The sequence below is a fragment of the Ranitomeya imitator genome, chromosome 4, assembly GCF_032444005.1.
Source record: "Ranitomeya imitator isolate aRanImi1 chromosome 4, aRanImi1.pri, whole genome shotgun sequence".
Taxonomy (NCBI): Eukaryota; Metazoa; Chordata; class Amphibia; order Anura; family Dendrobatidae; genus Ranitomeya; species Ranitomeya imitator.
The window spans coordinates 11,770,217-11,797,201 of NC_091285.1; the positions used below are offsets into that span (position 1 = coordinate 11,770,217).

Sequence of the window (26,985 nt, forward strand, 5' to 3'; positions counted from 1 at the left end):
GATGACCACCCATGCCCACCTCCCCCAAACACAAGGAAGATGGTAAATATGCAAAGAGGAAATGGACAGCGCCACCAGGTGGCGCTAGGATGTCACTGCACAACAATCAGTCATGCCTGAAGGAGCGCACTGCAAAGTCACAAAACCGGGGTCGGAGGGTAATGTTACCGCACCTTTAACGTTTGGCACTTGTGCTCCACCCGCTGCTTTTCATAGTGCGTCTGACCCACCTTGATTTTCATACTAGAAAGCTTGGCCATTAAAGACTGATAACAGAGAGAATAGAGACAAGCTGGATACAATCCGAGTGGACCGGGTACAGGGCACACACAAAAACACTGCCACTCACTGCCCATCAGAATACTAAGGGCGGCAATCTCAGTGAGGTCACCACTGATCTCTGGTGATGGATAGGAGGCATTCTCAGTGATGTCACCACTGATCTCTGGTGATGGATAGGTGGCATTCTCAGTGATGTCACCGCTGATCTCTGGTGATGGATAGGAGGCATTCTCAGTGATGTCACCACTGATCTCTAGTGATGGATAGGAGACCTTCTCAGTGAGGTCACCACTGATCTCTGGTGATGGATAGGAGGCATTCTCAGTGATGTCACCGCTGATCTCTGGTGATGGATAGGAGGCATTCTCAGTGATGTCACCGCTGATCTCTGGTGATGGATAGGAGGCATTCTCAGTGATATCACCTCTGATCTCTGGTGATGGATAGGAGACATTCTCAGTGATGTCACCACTGATCTCTAGTGATGGATAGGAGGCATTCTCAGTGATGTCACCACTGATCTCTGGTGATGGATAGGAGACATTCTCAGTGATGTCACCACTGATCTCTGGTGATGGATAGGAGACATTCTCAGTGAGGTCACCGCTGATCTCTAGTGATGGATAGGAGACATTCTCAGTGATGTCACCACTGATCTCTGGTGATGGATAGGAGGCATTATCACTGATGTCATCACTGATCTCTGGTGATGGATAGGAGGCATTCTCAGTGAGGTCACCGCTAATCTCTGGTGATGGATAGGAGGCATTCTCAGTGAGGTCACCGCTGATCTCTGGTGATGGATAGGTGGCATTCTCAGTGATGGCACCCCCCTCCCCCATAAACGGTGTACAGCGGCGCTCTCCGGTCCATACCTTAGTGGACTTCAGCTTCTTCTCGTACTGCGTGCGCTCATTCTCCATTTCCACCACTCGCAGCCGCAGTTCATTCATCTCCTGCACCAAACCCTGGAGAGGAGGAGAGACGTCAGTAACTCCCAACATCCTGCTGTGTAACAACTCCCATCGTCTCCCATTAGTTACATCATGCAGGTCCTTCTCCATTACAGCCTCCACAGTAGCAGTCACCTGCTGGGTGACGTCTCCGTATAACACACACTATAGGGGGGGATCTGCTGCAGTGTGTCGGCGCCTGCACCGCTCACACACACTGTATGGCAGGTTATTTTCTGAGCGCGGAGGGGCGGACGTGCAGAGGTAACCAAACATCAGACGTGCACTACTATGGTCTAGAGCCGCACACGGTCACACAGTGCACCATGCAGTGGGGTCACTCCACACCCGGCCGCCACCAGGCTGCGCTCTGACCCTGCACAGTCACCTCTTGGTCGCCGTACTGTAACCGCTTTTCTTGAAATAACGCCAACTCCACCTCCAGTTTCTCCATCTGCTGCCTCAACTCCGCTATCACCTTATGTAGAGACTGGAGGAAGCGAGGAGGAAGAGGGGAAGAGTCAGGAGGACAGAAGAGAGAGCGGCGAGAAGCACCTGCCCCGGGGAACGATGACGGACAACAAGGATGCCATTAACGCTCCAGTACTGGGCCCACCAGACCGGACTGGGAATGGGCTGCTCTAAACTATGATACCACTACAACTCCCAGCAAGCGCTCAACGCTGGCTGCTCTGCTCACCTCTGTGTCCTTGTATCGATCCTCATGATCACTCCTGTCTTTTTCCACCGAAGTCAACTTCAACTTAAGAGTGGAAATCTCAGCCATCAAGTCCAACTTCTGAGTTTCCAGCGATGTCCGACTTATTAGTTCCTGACACAGAGGAAAAAAAAAAAGCAGAATAGTGAGCGCAGCTCTGGGGTATAATACAGGTGTAACTCAGGATCAGTAATGTAATGTAATGTATGTACACAGTGACTGCACCAGCAGAATAGTGAGCGCAGCTCTGGGGTATAATACAGGTGTAACTCAGGATCAGTAATGTAATGTATGTACACAGTGACGGCACCAGCAGAATAGTGAGTGCAGCTCTGGATTATAATACAGGATGTAACACATGATCAGTAATGTAATGTATGTACACAGTGACTGCACCAGCAGAATAGTGAGTACAGCTCTGGGGTATAATACAGTCTGTAACTCAGGATCAGTAATGTATGTACACAGTGACTGCACCAGCAGAATAGTGAGTGCAGCTCTGGGGTATAATACAGTCTGTAACTCAGGATTAGTAATGTATGTACACAGTGACTGCACCAGCAGAATAGTGAGTGCAGCTCTGGGGTATAATACAGGGTGTAACTCAGGATCTGTAATGTAATGTATGTACACAGTGACTGCATCAGCAGAATAGTGAGCGCAGCTCTGGGGTATAATACAGTCTGTAACTCAGGATCAGTAATGTATGTACACAGTGACTGCATCAGCAGAATAGTGAGCGCAGCTCTGGGGTATAATACAGTCTGTAACTCAGGATCAGTAATGTAATGTATGTACACAGTGACTGCACCAGCAGAATAGTGAGTGCAGCTCTGGGGTATAATACAGTCTGTAACTCAGGATCAGTAATGTAATGTATGTACACAGTGACTGCACCAGCAGAATAGTGAGTGCAGCTCTGGGGTATAATACAGAGTGTAACTCAGGATCTGTAATGTAATGTATGTACACAGTGACTGCATCAGCAGAATAGTGAGCGCAGCTCTGGGGTATAATACAGTCTGTAACTCAGGATCAGTAATGTAATGTATGTACACAGTGACTGCATCAGCAGAATAGTGAGCGCAGCTCTGGGGTATAATACAGGAGGTAACTCAGGATCAGTAATGTAATGTATGTACGCAGTGACTGCACCAGCAGAATAGTGAGTGCAGCTCTGGAGTATAATACAGTCTGTAACTCAGGATCTGTAATGTAATGTATGTACACAGTGACTGCATCAGCAGAATAGTGAGCGCAGCTCTGGGGTATAATACAGTCTGTAACTCAGGATCAGTAATGTATGTACACAGTGACTGCATCAGCAGAATAGTGAGCGCAGCTCTGGGGTATAATACAGTCTGTAACTCAGGATCAGTAATGTAATGTATGTACACAGTGACTGCACCAGCAGAATAGTGAGTGCAGCTCTGGGGTATAATACAGTCTGTAACTCAGGATCAGTAATGTAATGTATGTACACAGTGACTGCACCAGCAGAATAGTGAGTGCAGCTCTGGGGTATAATACAGAGTGTAACTCAGGATCTGTAATGTAATGTATGTACACAGTGACTGCACCAGCAGAATAGTGAGTGCAGCTCTGGGGTATAATACAGAGTGTAACTCAGGATCTGTAATGTAATGTATGTACACAGTGACTGCACCAGCAGAATAGTGAGTGCAGCTCTGGGGTATAATACAGAGTGTAACTCAGGATCTGTAATGTAATGTATGTACACAGTGACTGCATCAGCAGAATAGTGAGCGCAGCTCTGGGGTATAATACAGTCTGTAACTCAGGATCAGTAATGTAATGTATGTACACAGTGACTGCATCAGCAGAATAGTGAGCGCAGCTCTGGGGTATAATACAGGAGGTAACTCAGGATCAGTAATGTAATGTATGTACGCAGTGACTGCACCAGCAGAATAGTGAGTGCAGCTCTGGAGTATAATACAGTCTGTAACTCAGGATCTGTAATGTAATGTATGTACACAGTGACTGCACCAGCAGAATAGTGAGTGCAGCTCTGGAGTATAATGCAGGATGTAACTCAGGATCTGTAATGTAATGTATGTACACAGTGACTGCACCAGCAGAATAGTGAGTGCAGCTCTGGAGTATAATGCAGGACTTCCTCTCATCTTGGTTCTCAATTATCTTTGCTGTAAATACATCTTGAGCCAAATCTAAAAAGTTCAGTAGAAGTTTTCTAGGTCACTGGGAAGACAACCAGCATCGTGCTCCGTAGATGAAGCAGCGGCGTCTGTGTTTGTTGTGTATAACAGGCGGCAGATTAGTGTGGATTATATAATCAGTCGAGAGCCCCATCTACACGGCCTCCGGGGGGCGCCCTCCCACCTGCTGTAACATCTCCTCGGTCGCATTCAGCTTGTCTCTGTGTTCTTCCAGGCAGAATTCAAGGTCCCGGATTTTTTCCCCTTGTGCCTCTACCTGGTCAGTCAGGACGCTCACCTGTGAAGCCATAAAAAAATTATAATAAAACTTTTATTTGGTGCCATGACGCCCTTCAAATATTCAGGTCAGAGGAGGAGAAGTGCATGCTGGGAAAATCCTTTGCTTTAATGTGCAAAGTGGCGATCTTGAGATGTCGGGGCGACTTGTGCCGCCCTCCCGTGTGGGCACTGGCCCTTTAAGAGCCGCCGTGTACACAGATACAGCACCTGCAGCACTAGCGACTCCTTGTCATTCTCCAGACGGGACAGCCGCTCCTGGTAGACGTCGCTGGTGCCGGTGATGTGGCCATTAACCTGCAAGACACCAGTAGACCGTAAACAAGAACTCATGGCCGCCCCTTTAACTCTTTAAGGATGAGGTCACTTAGAGGCTTATTTTTTTTTAGCAGGACGACTTGTAGCTTTGAATGTCGCCAGCGATGTAGGTCGCCGCGGTCTCCCGGGTAAATATGGCGGCGTCCTTATCACTGCCTTCCTATAACTATTAACCAGCGACCCACCTCATATATAAACATACGAGGGAGGTCAGGGCTTCATTAAAACTAGGAGGGCGGGAAATAATGGCGCGGTTGCCCATAGCAACCAATAGGCTGGTCATTTTCATTCAACATCCATCGATCCTATGGAAAACGAAAGTTGCATCGTGATTGGTTGGGATGGGAAACTGCTCCAATCAAATCTCACCTTTCATTTTTCAAAGGTTCTAGTTGAATGAAAGCAGGAATCCGATTGGAGCAGCTGCCCTTGGCAACCAATCAAGTTGCTGCTTTCGTTTTCCATAGGGCTCATTGAAAAATGAGTAGCAACCAATGAGATTAAGACTTTCATTTTGGACAGGGTCATTACAAAATAAGAGCCAAGCTCTGATTGGTTGCCGGTTCACTGTACTGAATGGAGCGGGGGTGGGGGGGACAATATAACGCACGGCGAAGCCTATAATCTGACGGCGGAGCTGCGGGGTGTGACGCATGGGAAAGCCAGTAAATGGGCAGTGGTCGCCTTTATGGGAGGAAGATGAAAGTGATGTGGTGCTTGTCGTATGCCTATAAAAATCCTTTAAGAGGTCGGAAGCAGAAAAAAAAATCCACGTAAAAGGGTGACAATATCTATAGCAGCCCACACAACCCACTCGGGGGTGCCGCCGATCAGATCAAGATGTCTCCGCCACACACGAGGAGCCGGAGATCATGAATAAGAAATAATCATTTATTTGGCCGCAACTTAAAAACCGCCACAAAATAAAATAAATATTTCGAGGACAAGAACAGAAGCCGACGCGGCTCTGGAGTCCATTATACACGTCGCGTGCGGAGACCGGAGCCGCCAGATCCTCGCCGAGCTCAGCAGTCTCCCTGCCAGGAACGAACACTCCAGCTCTGGAGCTTAGAAAACCCATCTGCTCCGGGCCGCGAGGGGCCGTCACCCGGAAAGAACAGATTCAATGCGTCCATGAGGGAATTCACGGGACGGGGACAAGGGTTGGGTGGTGGTGAGGGATCCTGGCCAGGAAAATTTTGGGAACATAAAAAAAATTATATAACAAAACCTAAAAAGAAAAATAAAAGAGAAAAATTTTGCTCGAAGCTCTTAACAGCCGTCGTACACGAGTAATACCATTATAAGGATGGTCAAATTTAAAAAAAAAAAAAAAAAAAAAAAAGGAGCATCAAAATAATACATGTACATAAAAAAAAAATACAAAAACTATAAAAGGTAAAATGCTAATTTAGAGGGAAAAAAGTTGAGAAAAAAATATAAACTACAAAAATGTATAAACAAAAGCTACACAATTTAAAGAAAAAAAGCTATAAAAAAAATCTGAATAATAAAAATCTACAAATTTAACAGACGTTACAAAAATCTTTACATTGTTAATCTTGGATTCAATATACACGGATTAAAAAAAAAAAAATCAAACCTCAAAAAGTGAATAAACAAACAACTATGAACTAAAAAAAAATCTAAAAAAAATAATGAAATTATCTGGTTGATCTGACGTTACCACAATCCTTACGCTGTGATCCTTTGTGCTAAAGGCCACAAGGGAAGTATCCCGTCCGGGAGATGAGCAGAGGATGGCGCCGTGCCCTCGGGGGATAGAGCTCCTCCTGCCACAGATGATTCAACAAGTTGCAGCCCACCAGGGTCAGTGTCTTAAAGGACCCCTGTGTACTGCCGATAAAAATGGTGCCGAGGCGTCTCCAGACATCACATCGGAAGGATCTGTGGCTGTCCACCACGCACAGGTGAGGAGCCGAGCTACGACCCGTCGATGTTGTGCTCCCGGCAGCCGCTCCAGGTCTGAGATTAAGGTGTCCCTCGCGAGCCACATCTACCTCTTCTCCCCGACACCATTCATTAACCGAGACCTTTGTGACTCATCTCCATCAAACACAAAGCGAGGAGATCATAAAACACTCAGCGTAAACGTGACAATGAACTTCTGAAGAGCTTGTGGCGTCTTTTGTTGATGTACGTTTTCACAGGTGACTGGCCCTTTAAAAAGGAGATAAGAGGAGCCCTGTAAACAGGGGAGCCAAGAACCGAACACCATGAGGCCAGGAAGTAGCCGTCTGACCCAGATTACTTCTCACCGGGTCAACCGGTCACCCACAGTCCGTGATGGCACGAACTGTCTAAGTGTACCCCTCATTCAGCTTTGATTCCTAAATATTTTTCCTAGTTTTACTGTGTTTTTGTTGTTCTCTCAAACCACACCCACTTTTAACAAGCCACACCCCTCCAAGAATAGTCCCCACCTTTGATTGCACGGCCACATGTTTGGGCTCCATCCATGGACGTTTGGTATGACCAGTAAGATATCTCTTTTTCAGCAGCCTCCCAGACGTTCGCAGGTAGAACTTTTTTTGGTGTTAAAGCTTTCCTAGCCCTGCCCCTGAGGAGCATGATTAACAAACCACTCCCTTTTACAAACTAGTCTCCGCCCACCTGATGCTGAGGCTTAATTTCATGAAGATTTCAGAGGCATCAGCCAGATGTCCTTTTATCAAGAGCCTCCCAGATGCTTGCAAGTAAAAAAAATTTTTTAACGAGTTGTCCTAGCCCCGCCCCTGCAGAGCGTAATTAATCCACTTCCCTCTAAATACAGTCTCCACATCCCTGAATGATTAGATGTCGAGAAAGGTTTTGGAGGCATCAGCGAATTGCCCCTTTGTCAAGAAACCCCCGGATGTTTGCAGGAAGACATTTTTTTTCTTAAATTTGCCCTAGGCAGTCTTTGCTCCACCCCCGCAGAGCGTTATCCTCCTGTGTCAGCCAATCATGTATAGGGAACCTTATTCCAAAACATATATCCAAAAAAGTGACCTCACTTACAAAGGAAAAAGCCGAGTTCTCCTACTGTCCACACTAAACAGGGACAAACACTAAGGGGGCCCCTTATGAGATTCGGGCCCTAAGAGGCAGATTTGGTCGTTCTATCTAAATGGCCTCTATGTAATACAACGCATCCACTATAGAGGCTTCGGCCGCTCTCTATTTTCATGAGTTGAGAGAAGACAACTGGGGGGAGAGGGAGAAAGGATATAAACAGGAAACCACAAAGTGACGACGATCTGCGGGATCACAGGTCGGCGAGATTCTTGAAGAGCACAGATCCGGTTCACAGGAGAACTTGGCAGCCGAGGACCGAGAGGAAAACAGTCCCGGTCCCCTCACATCTGTGTCAGCGGAGCGATAATGCGATAATTAGGAGGCGCTAATTGGAGAAAAGACGGGAGAAACGCGAGAAAGAAGTGACGGCGCGGCGAGACCAGGAATATTCACACCACGCGAGTACGGCGGGCGACGCGCCGCAGCTTGTCGGCAGATTATCTCAGGACACGCACAGACTCGGGAGGGGGGAGGAAACTGATCGCCGGGGAGGTCACCAGATCTTCTATACGCCTCTCCTGAAATACTTTGTGCTGCTGGGAATAAATTTCTTTTCCTCCTGAATACGTCTCAAGACACCGGCCCCTACCACATGCAAGTCTTGACCATCGTCGAGGGGACAGGTCAGTCTCGGCGGCACATTAGATCGAAACACGATGATCCTGAAATCCTCTGTGAACCATTCTCTTGCCCTTATAACCCTCCCGATGTATCGACACCGCCCCCAAGGAGATTATTTTTTTTTTCTTTTTTGGTGGGGGTCTCTTACCAGCATCTGACTCTGCAGCCACTCGGCCAGGACCTCCGCGGTGGAGTCGGGCACCTGGCACCTCAGCCCGTCCCTCTCGTCGGTGTCCATCATCTCCAGCATCCCCCGCAGGTCCTCGATCAGGTGCAGCACCCGGAGGCTGCCCATGAAGGGCGAGGTCGGAGACTGACAGTCGAAGAGGCCGTTGGAGTATTCCAGAGCCTTGGAGCCTGTGAGGGAGAAGAGGAGGGAATTAAAGGGACGGTGCCTCCATACACGCTGCTGAATTAGCTCCTGGGTGACTAATATCCGGAACAGCGATTGCTGCACCCGCTCCACGCGACACCCACCTGCCCACCCTTAAATACCAGGCCCCCAAATAATCCATCCCCCGTCCTGGACCCGTGAGCTAACATTCTGATTGGAGGAAAGAGAGGAATCTGACCAAGATCAGGAAACAACGGCTTAAAAGGGAAGGCACACAAATTACAGTCATCACCTCTACACAGAAAAGGGAGCGGGGGTCCGACCATGGGGACCCTACTGATCATGTGTTAGTGGAGCAATGGTGTCCATGTCTGACCTTCCCTCCATTCACTACCATGGAAGCAGTAGTGCTCATGTGTGACCACCCCTCCATTAACTACTATGGGAGTAGTGCGCATGTGTGACCACCCCTCCATTCACTACCATGGAAGCAGTAGTGCTCATGTGTGACCACCCCTCCATTCACTACCATGGAAGCAGTAGTGCTCATGTGTGACCACCCCTCCATTCAATACCATAGAAGCAGTAGTGCTCATGTGTGACCACCCCTCCATTCACTACCATGGAAGCAGTAGTGCTCATGTGTGACCACCCCTCCATTCACTACTATGGGAGTAGTGCGCATGTTGACCACCCCTCCATTCCCTTCTATGGAAGCAGTAGTGCTCATGTGTGATCACCCCTCCATTCACTAACACGGAAGCAGTAGTGCTCATGTGTGATCACCCCTCCATTCACTACCACGGAAGCAGTAGTGCTCATGTGTGACCACCCCTCCATTCAATACCATGGAAGCAGTAGTGCTCATGAGTGACCACCCCTCCATTCACTACCATGGAAGCAGTAGTGCTCATGTGTGACCACCCCTCCATTCACTACCATGGAAGCAGTAGTGCTCATGTGTGACCACCCCACCATTCACTACCATGGAAGCAGTAGTGCTCATGTCTGACCTTCCCTCCATTCACTACCATGGAAGCAGTAGTGCTCATGTGTGACCACCCCTCCATTAACTACTATGGGAGTAGTGCGCATGTGTGACCACCCCTCCATTCACTACCATGGAAGCAGTAGTGCTCATGTGTGACCACCCCTCCATTCACTACCATGGAAGCAGTAGTGCTCATGTGTGACCACCCCTCCATTCAATACCATGGAAGCAGTAGTGCTCATGTGTGACCACCCCTCCATTCACTACCACGGAAGCAGTAGTGCTCATGTGTGACCACCCCTCCATTCACTACTATGGGAGTAGTGCGCATGTTGACCACCCCTCCATTCCCTTCTATGGAAGCAGTAGTGCTCATGTGTGATCACCCCTCCATTCACTACCACGGAAGCAGTAGTGCTCATGTGTGATCACCCCTCCATTCACTACCATGGAAGCAGTAGTGCTCATGTGTGACCACCCCTCCATTCACTACCATGGAAGCAGTAGTGCTCATGTTGACCACCCCTCCATTCACTACTACGGGAGTAGCGCGCATGTTAACCACACCTCCATTCCCTTCTATAGTGGCGGTACTGCGCATGCGTGACTTAGGTGGGGGACACGGGACCCATATTTCGGAGCTCGCCATGGGGTCCTAGTATCAGATTTTTTCGGTAATCTGACGCAAGACGGCGACTCACCGGCGATGATGCCGTCCATCTGCTCCAAGGCGGCGGCCAACATGTCACTGGCGTCTGTCATCATCCTGCCGCCGGCGATCACTCCTGGAAGAGAAGAATCCGCAATGAAGAGAACCGGCATTATACTCATGAAACAGAGAGCTCAGGATGAGCGCCAGGCAGACACCCCGCTGTGAGGAGACGCAGGCCTTCATCAGGGCCGCGATCATCCCCGGAGATAAGAGCCCGGACCTGTCAGCACTGACGGCTACCGGGGGCCCCTTTACAACTGTGTTTGGATTAAGATCCGAGATGAAGCACAAATAGAACCTTGTAAGGAGCGAGAGAAGAAGGGTCCGACGAGGACGGGGGAGACGACCGGCGGATTCTCAGCGGGGGGAGTAAACTGAATCAGCCTTATACTGCACATTATACCCCAGAGCTGCACTCACTATTCTGCTGCTCCCTGCAGTACCACCTTTCACCACAGATGGCAGCAGCTCATTTTCAGAAGACCTCGATCTCCCAGCACCGCGATCGATCGAGATCTGATCAAACACTCATTTCTGGAGTAATGTAACTGGCAGATCGCTTCGATATCGCAGATTCCTCATATTGAAGGGCTCAGAAAGCTTTACCAAATAATTACTGTGCTAAAAAAAAAAAAAAGAAAAAAAAAAATCAGAGCCCCTTTAAATGGAGGCACGTGCGAGCGGATTTCGGCATGGACACACCCATAGGGTTCATTAACGGATGCGACACTGTCCCTGCATGAAAGCAACAGGGAGGAGGCGAAAATATTTGTCTTTTCGGCATCAAAGCGAGCGCACGTATCGGGGAGCGCACCACCAGGGGTTAAAGAGATGGAAACATAAAAACATGAAATGATAGAAAATAGACACAAAATTGTTTATGTCTTAAAGGGCCGGTAACCTTAAAGTAGCCAAAAACAAGGTAGTTATAAGAGAAGCGATTATTAAGGACCTCGGAGGAGAGAAGTAGGGTCCACATGACTAAGTGGAGCTCCCCTTTAAGGTCTTCCGCATAATGGAGTTTTTTTTTTTTCACATCAGGAAGAACAGCCGAGAGTATGCTGTCCGCCCTGCGGGGACAGAACTCTGCGGATGACGAGCAGCAGACCTCACAGTAACGCGGAGCGCTTCATCACACAGATTGGACTCCCCCCGCCGGGTCGCCGCTCGTTATGTCATTACTGCTTTCTGCTGCGGGACAAACTTTACATTAAAGTGGAAGAAAAAGAGAATGAGAAACCAGTTAAACCAGTCACATGAGCAGAGATTTAATTATAAGATTATGGGATGGAACGCCGCCGGCTTACGAGACCGCCGGGTGCTGGGGCGACTGAAAGCAGCGCACACTTCAGTGGGTACAAACCCAGAGACACAACAACGTATCGCTGACACCGCGGCTGTAAGTACCGACCACGGGAAAAGGAACCGGACCAGAGAGGTCGAAGAAGGCTGAGAAGACCATGCGTAATTTCAAAAGCAAAAAGAGGGCCAAGAGGGGGAAGGCAGGCAAAGAGGGCCAAGAGGGGGAAGAGGGCCAAGAGGGGGGGGGAAGGCAGGCAAAGAGGGCCAAGAGGGGGAAGAGGGCCAAGAGGGGGGGGGAAGGCAGGCAAAGAGGGCAAAGAGGGGGAAGAGGGGGGGGAAGGCAGGCAAAGAGGGCCAAGAGGGGGAAGAGGGCCAAGAGGGGGGGGAAGGCAGGCAAAGAGGGCCAAGAGGGGGAAGAGGGGGGGGGGGAAGGCAGGCAAAGAGGGCCAAGAGGGGGAGGAAGGCAGGCAAACAGGGCCAAGGGGGGGGGAAGGCAGGCAAAGAGGGCCAAGAGGGGGGGAAGGCAGGCAAAGAGGGCCAAGGGGGAAGGCAGGCAAAGAGGGCCAAGGGGGGGGGGGGGAAGGCGAAGAGGGCCAAGAGGGGGGGGGGAAGGCGAAGAGGACCAAGAGGGGGAAGGCGAAGAGGGCCAAGAGGGGGAAGGCGAAGAGGGCCAAGGGGGAGGGGGAAGGCGAAGAGTGTCAAGGGGGAGGGGGAAGGTGAAGAGGGTCAAGGGGGGGGGGGAAGGCGAAGAGGGCCAAGAAGGGGGAAGGTGAAGAGGGTCAAGGGGGGGGGGGGGAAGGCGAAGAGGGCCAAGAAGGGGGAAGGCAAAGAGGGCCAAGAAGGGGGAAGGCAAAGAGGGCCAAGAAGGGGGAAGGCAAAGAGGGCCAAGAAGGGGGAAGGCAAAGAGGGCCAAGTGGGGGGGGGGAGGCGAAGAGGGCCAAAGGGGGGGGAAGGCGAAGAGGGCCAAGGAAGGGGGTGAAGGCGAAGAGGGCCAAGAGGGGGGGAAGGCGAAGAGGGCCAAGAGGGGGGGAAGGCGAAGAGGGCCAAGAGGGGGGAAGGCGAAGAGGGCCAAGAGGGGGGAAGGCGAAGAGGGCCAAGAGGGGGGGAAGGCGAAGAGGGCCAGAGGGGGGGAAGGCGAAGAGGGCCAAGAGGGGGGAAGGCGAAGAGGGCCAAGAGGGGGGAAGGCGAAGAGGGCCAAGAGGGGGGAAGGCGAAGAGGGCCAAGAGGGGGGAAGGCGAAGAGGGCCAAGAGGGGGGAAGGCGAAGAGGGCCAAGAGGGGGGAAGGCGAAGAGGGCCAAGAAGGGGGAAGGCGAAGAGGGCCAAGAGGGGGGAAGGCGAAGAGGGCCAAGAGGGGGGGAAGGCGAAGAAGACCAAGAGGGGGAAGGCGAAGAGGGCCAAGAGGGGGAAGGCGAAGAGGGCCAAGGGGGAGGGGGAAGGTGAAGAGGGTCAAGGGGGGGGGGGAAGGCGAAGAGGGCCAAGAAGGGGGAAGGCGAAGAGGGCCAAGAGGGGGGAAGGCGAAGAGGGCCAAGAGGGGGAAGGCGAAGAGGGCCAAGAGGGGGGAAGGCGAAGAGGGCCAAGAGGGGGGAAGGCGAAGAGGGCCAAGAGGGGGGGGGGGGGAAGGCGAAGAGGGCCAAGAGGGGGGGGGAAGGCGAAGAGGGCCAAGAAGGGGGAAGGCAAAGAGGGCCAAGAGGGGGGAAAAAGGCAAAGAGGGCCAAGAAGGGGGAAGGCGAAGAGGGCCAAGAAGGGGGAAGGCGAAGGGGGAAGGCGAAGGGGGAAGGCGAAGGGGGAAGGCGAAGGGGGAAGGCGAAGGGGGAAGGCGAAGGGGGCCAAGAGGGGGGAAGGCGAAGAGGGCCAAGTGGGGGGGGAGGTGAAGAGGGCCAAAAGGGGGGGGGGGAAGGCGAAGAGGGCCAAGAGGGGGGAAGGCGAAGAGGGCCAAGAGGGGGGAAGGCGAAGAGGGCCAAGAGGGGGGAAGGCGAAGAGGGCCAAGAGGGGGGGAAGGCGAAGAGGGCCAAGAGGGGGGAAGGCGAAGAGGGCCAAGAGGGGGGAAGGTGAAGAGGGCCAAGAGGGGGGAAGGGGAAAAGAGGGCCAAGAGGGGGGAAGGGGAAAAGAGGGCCAAGAGGGGGGAAGGGGAAAAGAGGGCCAAGAGGGGGGGAAGGCGAAAAAAGGGCCAAGAAAGGGGGGAGGCAAAAAAAGGGCACTGGAGGGAGAGGACAAAAAGAGGGCCAAGAGGGAGGGAGAGAAGGTGAAAAGAGGGCCAAAAGAGGGGGGAAAGGGGAAAAAAAGGCTAAGAGGGGGGGGGGAAAGAGCCAAGAAAGGGGGGAGGGGACAAGAGAGGTGAAAAGAGAGACAAGAAAAGGGGGGGGGGGGGAAGAAAAAAAAAGGCCAAGGGGGAGGCCAAGAGAGGGGGAGGGGAAAAGTGGGCCAAGAGGGGGAGGGGAAAAGAGCCAAGGGGGGGGGGGGGGAGGGGAAAAGAGCGCCAAGGGGGGGAGGGGAAAAGAGGTGAAAAGAGGGCCAAGAAAAGGTGGAGGCAAAAAAAGGCCAAGGGGGAGGCCAAGAGAGGGGGGAGGGGAAAAGTGAGCCAAGAGGGGGGGAGGAGGGGAGAGGGGACAAGAGAGGTGAAAAGAGCGCCAAGAACAGGGGGAAGGCAAAAAAAAAGGCCAAGGGGAGGCCAAGAGAGGGAGGAGAGGAAAAGTGGGCCAAGAGGGGGGAGGGGAAAAGAGGACCACAGGTTATTGCCGCAAGGCATTACTGGGAACGGAGCGTCGCGAGGAGCATTGCTAAAGGCCAGGGCTGGCCAGTGGGCGTGGGCTGTGCTACGCGCTGCGTGGGCTGTGCTACGCGCTGCGTGGGCTGTGCTACATGCTGCGTGGGCTGTGCTACGTGGGCTGTGCTATAAGCTACGTGGGCTGTGAGACTTTCGCCCAGGGCCCTCAAAAACCTGGAGCTTGCCCTGGCTTCACTGATTGGTAGCGCCCGGCTGGCCGTGAACAAACAGCGACAGATGCACTCCGGCCGCGGGATTTGAACCACGCTTCGCTAATTGATCGCGATCGGCCGGCCGAATCCTGTGTATTCATAGCATTATTCTGAAATCTTCATAAATAAACTACATACATATTCTAGAAAACCTGATGCGTTAGAATCGGGCCACCATCTAGTAGTAGTTATACTCTTGTACATAGGGGCAGTATTATATTAGTTATATTCTTGTACATAGGGGCAGTATTATAGTAGTTATATTCTTGTACATAGGGGCAGTATTATATTAGTTATATTCTTGTACATAGGGGCAGTATTATAGTAGTTATATTCTTGTACATAGGGGCAGTATTATAGTAGTTATACTCTTGTACATAGGGGCAGTATTATATTAGTTATATTCTTGTACATAGGGGCAGTATTATAGTAGTTATATTCTTGTACATAGGGGCAGTATTATAGTAGTTATATTCTTGTACATAGGGGCAGTATTATAGTAGTTATATTCTTGTACATAGGGGCAGTATTATAGTAGTTATATTCTTGTACATAGGGGCAGTATTATCTATATATATAATTGTCTAAAGGTTTTTCCGTCTGTCTTTCTGTCTGTCTTGGAAATCCCGCCTCTCTGATTGGTCGAGGCCGCCAGGCCTCGACCAATCAGCAACGGGCACAGCGACGATGATGTCATAAAGGACGTAGAAATCCCACGTTTCTGATTCAGCGACAGGCACAGTATCGACGTAGATGTCATAATGGTTGCCATGGCGACGATGTCATAAAGGTTGCCTCGACCAATCAGCAACGGGCACAGCATGGCGACGATGATGTCATAAAGGTTGCCTCGACCAATCAGCGACAGGCAGTCTGCCGCGAATTCGCCTCGACCAATCAGCGACGGGCACAGTATCGACATAGATGTCATAATGGTTGCCATGGCGACGATGTCATAAAGGTTGCCTCGACCAATCAGCGACGGGCACAGTCTGCCGCGAATTCTGGAATCATCATTGTCCATATACTACGGGGACATGCATATTCTAGAATACCTGATGCGTTAGAATCGGGCCACAATCTAGTAGTAGTTATATTCTTGTACATAGGAGCAGTATTATAGTAGTTATATTCTTGTACATAGGGGGCAGTATTATAGTAGTTATATTCTTGTACATAGGAGCAGTATTATAGTAGTTATATTCCTGTACATAGGAGCAGTATTATAGTAGTTATATTCTAGTACATAGGAGCAGTATTATAGTAGTTATATTCTTGTACATAGGAGCAGTATTATAGTAGTTATATTCTTGTACATAGGGGCAGTATTATAGTAGTTATATTCTTGTACATAGGAACAGTATTATAGTAGTTATATTCTTGTACATAGGGGCAGTGTTATAGTAGTTATATTCTTGTACATAGGGGCAGTATTATAGTAGTTATATTCATGTACATAGGGACAGTATTATAGTAGTTATATTGTTGTACATAGGAGCAGTATTATAGTAGTTATATTCTTGTACATAGGGACAGTATTATAGTAGTTATATTGTTGTACATAGGAGCAGTATTATAGTAGTTATATTCTTGTACATAGGGAGCAGTATTATAGTAGTTATATTCTAGTACATAGGAGCAGTATTATAGTAGTTATATTCTTGTACATAGGGGGCAGTATTATAGCAGTTATATTCTTGTACATAGGGGCAGTATTATAGTAGTTATATTCCTGTACATAGGAGCAGTATTATAGTAGTTATATTCTTGTACATAGGAGCAGTATTATAGTAGTTATATTCTTGTACATAGGAACAGTATTATAGTAGTTATATTGTTGTACATAGGAGCAGTATTATAGTAGTTATATTCTTGTACATAGGGACAGTATTATAGTAGTTATATTGTTGTACATAGGAGCAGTATTATAGTAGTTATATTCTTGTACATATGGAGCAGTATTATAGTAGTTATATTCTTGTACATAGGAGCAGTATTATAGTAGTTATATTCTTGTACATAGGGAGCAGTATTATAGTAGTTATATTCTTGTACATAGGGGCAGTGTTATAGTAGTTATATTCTTGTACATAGGGGCAGTATTATAGTAGTTATATTCTTGTACATAGGGGCAGTATTATAGTAGTTATATTGTTGTACATAGGAGCAGTATTATAGTAGTTATATTCTTGTACATAGGGAGCAGTATTATAGGAGCTGAGCACACAGTTTACCCTGTGACGGGGCGGCGCTGCTGGTAAGTAACGCGGCTCCCGGTCACTTCATGTTCCTCAGTTCCCTGCGCAGTTCGCCACCAGATCTCTGACATACAACCTCCATTACTGCAGAACTGTAGAGAATCCCTCCGGCTTTCCCGACAGCAGACATTCTCTGGGGCTCATCACTTACCGGCTCGGCATCCAGCGTCGCTCCCGCCAGCAGCGGCCACGATGGGATCCGCCTATGTGGATGTGGAGGGCTCGGGAATTTGGGCTGTCGGAGTCAGGAGGAGATTTCTCCCTGGAATACCAATGTGACCGAGCGGAGACAACAAAGCAGAGCGGCAGCACAAGGGGGCGATTATTACCAGCGCGCAGGCAGACGCAGGCTATATCTGGACTCCTTTTATTTTACAAGCAGCGCGCGATGATACGGTTGCCTGACAATCGCAGGCTGCCTTAAAGGGACAGTGAAAAATTAAAGAAGGCTATAGCTAAATATAGCATGCTTCCAGAAACAGCGCCACACCCGACTTAAGGCTGTGTCTGGTATTGCAGCTGGACTCCAAGCAAGGGAATACAAGAACAAGCAGGCGCAATCCCTTTAAGTGGTGTTTGACAACCCTCTTCCTGACACTTTCCCTGGGAATCAGCGCTGACACACGAGGTGGGCGCCCGGGGGGCAGCGCAGACACACGAGGCGGGCGCCCGGGGGGGCAGCGCCGACACGGGGTGGGCGCCCGGGGGGCAGCGCCGACACACGAGGTGGGCGCCCGGGGGGCAGCGCCGACACACGAGGTGGGCGCCCGGGGGGCAGCGCCGACACACGAGGTGGGCGCCCGGGGGGCAGCGCCGACACACGAGGTGGGCGCCCGGGGGGCAGCGCCGACACACGAGGTGGGCGCCCGGGGGGCAGCGCCGACGCACGAGGTGGGCGCCCGGGGGGCAGCGCCGACACACGAGGTGGGCGCCCGGGGGGCAGCGCCGACACACGAGGTGGGCGCCCGGGGGGCAGCGCCGACACACGAGGTGGGCGCCCGGGGGGCAGCGCCGACACACGAGGTGGGCGCCCGGGGGCAGCGCTGACACACGAGGTGGGCGCCCGGGGGAAGCACTGACACACGAGGTGGGCGCCCTGGGGCAGCGCCGACACCTGGGCATTTCTCAGACCTAAGAACGAAGGTTCCCACTGGAAGCGAGTGAGGTCTCGCTCCTCGCTGAGGTCGGCCCCATATATCTGTACCTTGTTATTATAGTCATTACTTTTATTCCTGGAGTTCCCAGAACCGGCTCTGGTGCAGCGAGGTCACCGAGGAGGTAACTGAGGGACGACCAGCGAGTGTAAGCGTCACAGGGAAACAGAAAAAACGACAAAAACCACAAGCTGCGATCCGATCATCTGCAACTACACAACCGTGTGATCAGTACTGGGCCACAATGGAGGAGGCGAAAATACAGAAAAAAGAACGGCGTCACAAGTACTGAGCGCGGAGGAAGGAAAAATCCGCCACTATTACTGTACAAGTGGCATCATCTCTGTGGAGCGCTGATCCCGGACTGATCCCTCAACAATCCTACAGGGATCAACTGAGCTACAGACAAAGCGCTCCATACTGAGACACCGACACATACTGACTATATATACTCCCCACCTACAGTGCAAATATAACCTACCGCCCCTATGTACAAGAATATAACTACTATAATACTGCCCCTATGTACAAGAATATAACTACTATAATACTGCCCCTATGTCCAAGAATATAACTACTATAATACTGCCCCTATGTACAAGAATATAACTACTATAATACTGCCCCATGTACAAGAATATAACTACTATAATACTGCTCCTATGTACAAGAATATAACTACTATAATACTGCCCCCTATGTACAAGAATATAACTACTATAATACTGCTCCTATGTACAAGAATATAACTACTATAATACTGCCCCTATGTACAAGAATATAACTACTATAATACTGCCCCCTATGTACAAGAATATAACTACTATAATACTGCTCCCTATGTACAAGAATATAACTACTATAATACTGCCCCCTATGTACAAGAATATAACTACTATAATACTGCTCCTATGTACAAGAATATAACTACTATAATACTGCCCCCTATGTACAAGAATATAACTACTATAATACTGCCACCTATATACAAGAATATAACTACTATAATACTGCCCCCTATGTACAAGAATATAACTACTATAATACTGCTCCTATGTACAAGAATATAACTACTATAATACTGCCCCCTATGTACAAGAATATAACTACTATAATACTGCCCCCTATGTACAAGAATATAACTACTATAATACTGCTCCTATGTACAAGAATATAACTACTATAATACTGCCCCTATGTACAAGAATATAACTACTATAATACTGCCCCCTATGTACAAGAATATAACTACTATAATACTGCCCCCTATGTACAAGAATATAACTACTATAATACTGCCCCCTATGTACAAGAATATAACTACTATAATACTGCTCCTATGTACAAGAATATAACTACTATAATACTGCCCCCTATGTACAAGAATATAACTACTATAATACTGCCCCCTATGTACAAGAATATAACTACTATAATACTGCTCCTATATACAAGAATATAACTACTATAATACTCCCCCTATGTACAAGAATATAACTACTATAATACTGCTCCTATGTACAAGAATATAACTACTATAATACTGCCCCTATGTCCATGAATATAACTACTATAATACTGCCCCTATGTCCAGTGACCAGTCGGCTTCGCGTGCATGGGTGTATATATATATATATATATCCTTGCTGCAGCTCATCCTCCTCTTTTCGGCTGATAACATAGTTACAGTCTGTCTATGAACAAGCCTTCCTTTCTTTTCCATGGCGTTTCCTGCGGTCGCGGCTCATGTGATGCTCACACACTCCGCTGCGCGCTGCGGAGGATGCAGCAGGTTATAGCGCATGTGTAGCAGTAATATGGGATGATACTTTGTTGTTTCCCAGACTCATGGATCCTGAATAGAATTCCAGAATTACATGAAGACTGACACACTGTAGCAAAGCAGGATGGAGTAAGAGAGGTGGGTGTGCGTATACTGTGGGAACAAGGCCAACACTATGGTCAGGATGGTTACACTGATCCTTAAAGTGCCCCCTTAGCACAAGTAGAGTTGGGCCGGACAGGTCCAGGAATCAGGTCTTCCTTCCCGTGCCCCCTGCTCACCCCATATTCACGGCCCGTGTCACATCTCCCCAGCTCTTATTTGTACACGTCAGCCGACACAACAAACTCTCAAGTGTGAGGACGTGGCCCTTTAAGAATACTGAGACAAAATTTCAGAACCTGGAAAGAAGAGGGAGCATCAACACAAGACCACAATGGATCACTTAAAGGGACAGATACGATAAAGAATAAACTATCAATATCCTGAGTAATTTATGCCTTAGTCTCCTCTTATCAGCCACATAAAGATAATGCTAAGAAATATATTTAAGTCTACACTTTATTTTAGACACAATTTTGTTTTGAATGATTTAAAGGAGATATTTAACTTGCCATACATAAGTATTTTCTTTATCTTAAGTAAATGCCACTATTTTCCTGAATCCGGCGATGTTTTTCTTTTGTCCCTGCGCCTCTCCGCTCCCGAGATATGGCCTTAGCTTCCCTATATGTAAATTTAGTCTTTTTTTTTTTTTTTTTGCTAAGTGGGCGTGGTTATCAAGGGAAGTAGTCAGCAACACGCCCACAAGACTATTTATAGACAGAAAAGAAATGGTCGTATCTCAGGAACGAAGAGGCGAAAAAAGAAAAGAAAACCAGCGCCGGATTCAGGAGAAAAGCGGCATTTATACCAGGTAGAAAGATTACAGATTTATGGCAAGTGGTAACATCCCTTTAAATCAAGTTTCAGGTATTTTTTTATCTTCTTCAGTCACATTCAAAGCTGCTTTCAATATTTCTCTTGTTGTCCACACCCCGAAAAAACAGATTAGTTCCTTCTATGTGATATAGGACAGCAGCTGAGAGTTTGAATCCTACGCTGATATCTCCCACAATGCAATGGTGATTGTAAAACCGATGCAGCTTCAGCTGTGACTAGAGTACGTAATAAATAAACAAGGATCTATCATATTTCCCTTAGGGAATAAAAAAGCACAATATAGGATGACAAGTCAGCTGCTTAATCTCCAGTAGAGGGAATTGCTCATAATGCAATGACCTAACATTTAAAGGGGCAGCGCGCCGTATTTCATCCAGTGTATTAACATGCTCGATAATTACACAACCGGGACGAGATTTCAAAGAAAGCAAAACGTCTAGAAAGTATCAGAAAGCGGATTACGTCTTTGAAGATTAAGAAGGTGGTCTGGCTCGTTACAGGATCCTTAAGCTCTGCCCCCTCTCACCATCATTATCCCCACCGCTGCGGCTCGGGGAGTGGCCATATTGGTGGTCACCCAGCTTTTCCAGGATCAGACACAGCAGCTGATGTCCTGCACTGGGTATAAATATCCGGGTGACTCGCTTTCCCCAAATAGTCGGGTTTATGTATATATAGGTATATGGAGCGCCGTCTATTCTGGGGCCGTCGCTGTCTGGCGCGGCAGAAACACAGGACGAGAGGCAGATAACGCAGGGTCATAAGCATATAGCAACCCCCTAATATCCCGGGTGAAGACACGTGCAGCACGGTGGCGCAGTGGTTAGCACAGCAGCCTTGCAGCGCTGGGGTCCTGGGTTCTAATCCCACCCAGGACAACATCTGCAAAGAGTTTGCATGTTCTCCCCATGTTTGCGTGGGTTTCCTCTGGGCACTCCGGTTTCCTCCCACATTCCAAAGACATACTGATAGGGAATTTAGATTGTGAGCCCCATCGGGGACAGTGATGATAATGTGTGCAACCTGTACAGCGCTGCGGAATATGTTAGCGCTATATAAAAATAAAGATTATTATTATTAAATTATTATTATTATGACACCGACCCCCGGGGGAGCGGGGCACAGACACCGACCCCCGGGGGAGCGGGGCACAGACACCGACCCCCGGGGGAGCGGGGCAAAGACACCGACCCCCGGGGGAGCGGGGCAAAGACACCGACCCATGGGGGAACGGGGCGAAGACACCGACCCCCTGGGGAAAAGGGCAAAGACACCGACCCCCGGGGGAAAAGGGCAAAGACACCGACCCCCGGGGGAAAAGGGCAAAGACACCGACCCCCGGGGGAAAGGGGCAAAGACACCGACCCCCGAGGGAGCGGGGCACGGATACCGACCCCCGGGGGAGCGGGGCAAAGACACCGACCCATGGGGGAACGGGGCGAAGACACCGACCCCCGGGGGAAAAGGGCAAAGACACCGACCCCCGGGGGAAAGGGGCAAAGACACCGACCCCCGAGGGAGCGGGGCAAAGACACCGACCCCCGGGGGAGCGGGGCAAAGACACCGACCCCCGGGGGAGCGGGGCAAAGACACCGACCCCCGGGGGAGCGGGGCAAAGACACCGACCCCCGGGGGAGCGGGGCAAAGACACCGACCCCCGGGGGAGCGGGGCAATGACACCGACCCCCGGGGGAGCGGGGCAAAGACACCGACCCCCGGGGGAGCGGGGCAAAGACACCGACCCCCGGGGGAGCGGGGCAAAGACACCGACCCATGGGGGAACGGGGCGAAGACACCGACCCCCGGGGGAAAAGGGCAAAGACACCGACCCCCGGGGGAAAAGGGCAAAGACACCGACCCCCGGGGGAGCGGGGCAAAGACACCGACCCATGGGGGAACGGGGCGAAGACACCGACCCCCGGGGGAAAAGGGCAAAGACACCGACCCCCGGGGGAAAAGGGCAAAGACACCGACCCCCGGGGGAGCGGGGCACAGACACCGACCCCCGGGGGAGCGGGGCAAAGACACCGACCCCCGGGGGAACGGGGCAAAGACACCGACCCCCGGGGAAACGGGGCAAAGACACCGACCCCCGGGGAAACGGGGCAAAGACACCGACCCCCGGGGGAACGGGGCAAAGACACCGACCCCCGGGGGAACGGGGCAAAGACACCGACCCCCGGGGGAACGGGGCAAAGACACCGACCCCCGGGGGAACGGGGCAAAGACACCGACCCCCGAGGGAGGGGTTTTGATGCCGCTGACCCTCGGGGACGTAGGGGGCGTGAGCCTTGGGAGAGTCAACAACGCCAACCCTTGGGAAGTGGGGGGACAGAGCGACGATGACCCTCGGGGGATGTGGGGACGGGACGAAGACACTAATGAAGGGGGGGCTTGACGCTGACCCCGGGGAGGTAGGGGGGCACGAGCCTCGGGAGGGGGAGACGGGTTCGACAACAAGGACCCTCGGGGGAGAGATGAGGTGGTGCCGCCGACCCTTGAGGGAAGGGGGGACGAGACGACGACTCTGACTTTGGGCCTTCATACAAATGGCCAACCTTTTTGAGAGGTCTGCTGTAAAAATTCCTATGATCAATGTTTCCTATAGGGAAAAAAAGAAGGTTTCAAAAAGTCAGGTATTCTCATTGCTTTGCACGGCTGATAGCAGGGGACAATAGCTTACGCGCCGTTGAGCAGCAGGGATGAACGTGACCCCCTGTAATCCACACCGGCACTGAGTGCCCCCGCGGCTTTGGAGACTTTTTCCTGCCCAGTTATTGAGTCTTCGGCAGGAATGACGAGTATTTTTCTGGAATGTGGCGGAGCGGATGCGACAACGAGCCGCTGTTAACCGTTTAACGACCAAACCTCGCACCTAACGGTTTACTGTCAAATTAGCACCGCAGCGTCGAGGAGACGCTGCCGGACCGGAGGGTAAATGACAGCAGCAAATCCCACCCTGGAAACACTGAAGAGGCAAAAATGGGTTAGCAAGAAAATGGTGGGAAAAAAATATTTCATCAACATTTATAGAACTAAAAAACTTTTGGACACAAAAATAGTTATTTTACTGAAATAAACAGCATTTTTCTATTTTTGAATTAAGAAAATTGAAAAAAAAATGTGGCGCTGTGCCATGGTCAGTTCCTTCAGCTGATTGGTAAAGCTATTAAGAGGGAGTCAGACCTCCGCTGATCACTCCCATTACAGTACTAGAAAATCCATTTGAAAGGGTTAATCATAACTTGGTGGAGGGGGGGTCTTCACCATCATTCAATCAGGGTCTCTTTCTCCAGGTAAGTGTCTGATTGCAAAAGAACAATAAAAAATACGCATGCCCACGCTACCGCTCCTTTAAGAGCATTAAGATGCCCGCTACAGCCCCTTTAAGAGCATCATCCACATGCTACAGCCCTTTAAGAGCAACATCCATATGCTACCGCCCCTTTAAGAGCAGCATCTGCCCCATTAAACGCATCCTCATCCACACGCTACCGCCCCTTTAAGAGCAGCAGCATCCTCACTACTAGACTTTCCATTCACATAACACTTTCCTGCCTGCGGTGGAGGAAGAGGAGCAGATGTCAGTCACACAGATAATCGGTGAAGATCCGAGCAGCTCTGGAACCGGAGTAGGAAATTATTTCCCAAAACTGCAGAGGAGCAAAAACCCCCCCAACATTGTACAGGAGACGGTGAATAAGACGATGGGAGTCTATCTCCTGCAATCCAGGGGACGGGACCACCACGTGGACACTCGGGGGGCAGGATAATGACACTGGTATTAGGAGTACAGGGTAAGGAAAACGACACTCGGGGTGCAGGAAAACGACACTCGGGGTGCAGGAAAACGACACTCGGGGTGCAGGAAAACGACACTCGGGGTGCAGGAAAACGACACTCGGGGTGCAGGATAATGAAGCTGACATTTTGGGAGTGGGGCGACAACGCTCGGGGCAACGGGGCGCGGGGCAACGACACTCGGGGTGCAGGGTAATGAAGTGCGGGGTAACGACGCTCGGGGCAATGACGCTCGGGGTGTGGGGTAATGAAGGGCGGGGCGGCGACGCTCGGGGCAACGACGCTCAGGGCGCTGGGTAATGAAGCGCGGGGGTAACGACGCTCGGGGTGTGGGGTAATGAAGGGCGGGGCGGCGACGCTCGGGGCAACGACGCTCAGGGCGCTGGGTAATGAAGCGCGGGGTAACGACGCTCGGGGTGCGGGGTAACAACGCTCAGGACATGGGGTACGACACTCAGGGCGCGGGGTAATGAAGTGCGGGGCAACGACCCTTGGGGCGCAGGGTAACGACGCTCAGGGTGCGGGGTAATGAAGCACGGGGCAACAACGTAACAACGCTCGGGGTAACGATGCTCGAGGTGCGGGGTAATGAAGAGCGGGATAATGAAAAGCGGGGTAACGATGCTCGGGGCAATGAGGCGCGGGGTAATGACGCTCGGGGTAACGACGCTCGGGGCAATAAAGTGCGGGGTAACGACGCTCGGGGTAATGATGCTCGGGGTAATAAAGTGCGGGGTAACGACGCTCGGGGCAATGACGCTCGGGGTGTGGGGTAATGAAGCGCGGGGTAACGACGCTCGGGGTGTGGGGTAATGAAGGGCGGGGCGGCGACGCTCGGGGCAACGACGCTCAGGGCGCTGGGTAATGAAGCGCGGGGTAACGACGCTCGGGGTGTGGGGTAACAACACTCAGGACATGGGGTACGACACTCAGGGCGCGGGGTAATGAAGTGCGGGGCAACGACCCTTGGGGCGCAGGGTAACGACGCTCAGGGTGCGGGGTAATGAAGCACGGGGCAACAACGTAACAACGCTCGGGGTGATGATGCTCGGGGTAACGATGCTCGAGGTGCGGGGTAATGAAGAGCGGGATAATGAAAAGCGGGGTAACGATGCTCGGGGCAATGACGCTCGGGGTAACGACGCTCGGGGCAATAAAGTGCGGGGTAACGACGCTCGGGGTAATGACGCTCGGGGTAATAAAGTGCGGGGTAACGACACTCGGGGTAATGACGCTCGGGGTGCGGGGGTAACGACGCGCGGGGTAATGACGCTCGGGGTGCGGGGTAATGAAGCTCGGGGTGCAGGGTGACGACGCTCGGGGTGCAGGGTAATGAAGCGCGGGGGTGACGACGCTCGGCGTGCGGGGTGACGACGCTCGGGGTGCGGGGTGACGACGCTCGGGGTGCGGGGTGACGACGCTCGGGGTGCGGGGGTGACGACGCTCGGGGTGCGGGGTGACGACGCTCGGGGTGCGGGGTGACGACGCTCGGGGTGCGGGGTGACGACGCTCGGGGTGCGGGGTGACGACGCTCGGGGTGCGGGGGTGACGACGCTCGGGGTGCGGGGTGACGACGCTCGGGGTGCGGGGTGACGACGCTCGGGGTGCGGGGTGACGACGCTCGGGGTGCGGGGTAATGAAGCTCGGGGTGCAGGGTGACGACGCTCGGGGTGCGGGGTAATGAAGCGCGGGGTGACGACGCTCGGCGTGCGGGGGTGACGACGCTCGGGGTGCGGGGTGACGACGCTCGGGGTGCGGGGTAATGAAGCGCGGGGTGACGACGCTCGGCGTGCGGGGTGACGACGCTCGGGGTGCGGGGTGACGACGCTCGGGGTGCGGGGTGACGACGCTCGGGGTGCGGGGTAATGAAGCTCGGGGTGCAGGGTGACGACGCTCGGGGTGCGGGGTAATGAAGCGCGGGGGTGACGACGCTCGGCGTGCGGGGTGACGACGCTCGGGGTGCGGGGTGACGACGCTCGGGGTGCGGGGTGACGACGCTCGGGGTGCGGGGTAATGAAGCTCGGGGTGCAGGGTGACGACGCTCGGGGTGCGGGGTAATGAAGCGCGGGGTGACGACGCTCGGCGTGCGGGGTGACGACGCTCGGGGTGCGGGGGTGACGACGCTCGGGGTGCGGGGTGACGACGCTCGGGGTGCGGGGTGACGACGCTCGGGGTGCGGGGTGACGACGCTCGGGGTGCGGGGGTGACGACGCTCGGGGTGCGGGGTGACGACGCTCGGGGTGCGGGGTGACGACGCTCGGGGTGCGGGGTGACGACGCTCGAGG

At 51.7% G+C, this 26,985-nt stretch overlaps 2 protein-coding genes across 10 annotated transcripts in view; one reads left to right on the forward strand and one right to left on the reverse strand.

The window, feature by feature from the left end:
* PPFIBP1 (PPFIA binding protein 1) overlaps positions 1-26,985 on the reverse strand; it is a 61,389-nt gene that overhangs the window by 32,739 nt on the left and 1,665 nt on the right. For 6 of the 9 annotated variants that reach the window (XM_069763040.1, XM_069763036.1, XM_069763039.1 and 3 more), the window contains exons 2-7: positions 10,474-10,557; positions 8,596-8,804; positions 4,641-4,727; positions 4,318-4,431; positions 1,936-2,067; positions 1,158-1,250 (exon numbers count right to left, since the gene is read on the reverse strand). In XM_069763040.1, coding sequence (XP_069619141.1) covers positions 1,158-1,250; positions 1,936-2,067; positions 4,318-4,431; positions 4,641-4,727; positions 8,596-8,804; positions 10,474-10,537 — 699 coding nt within the window. In that variant the 5' untranslated portion in view covers positions 10,538-10,557. Of the gene's footprint in view, positions 1-173; positions 267-1,157; positions 1,251-1,935; positions 2,068-4,317; positions 4,432-4,640; positions 4,728-8,595; positions 8,805-10,473; positions 10,558-17,171; positions 17,302-26,985 lie in introns of those variants that run through there. The other 3 variants (XM_069763037.1, XM_069763034.1, XM_069763041.1) reach the window with 2 other exon arrangements.
* On the forward strand, positions 22,122-23,297 carry LOC138674411 (collagen alpha-1(III) chain-like). The gene has a single exon (XM_069762258.1). It carries the CDS (start codon positions 22,122-22,124, stop codon positions 23,295-23,297), a length of 1,176 nt encoding a protein of 391 aa, XP_069618359.1.

Excerpts from the sequence above, each read along its gene's own strand:
- LOC138674411 (XM_069762258.1), top strand. The coding sequence starts at position 22,122 with ATGGGGGAACGGGGCGAAGACACCGACCCCCTGGGGAAAAGGGCAAAG.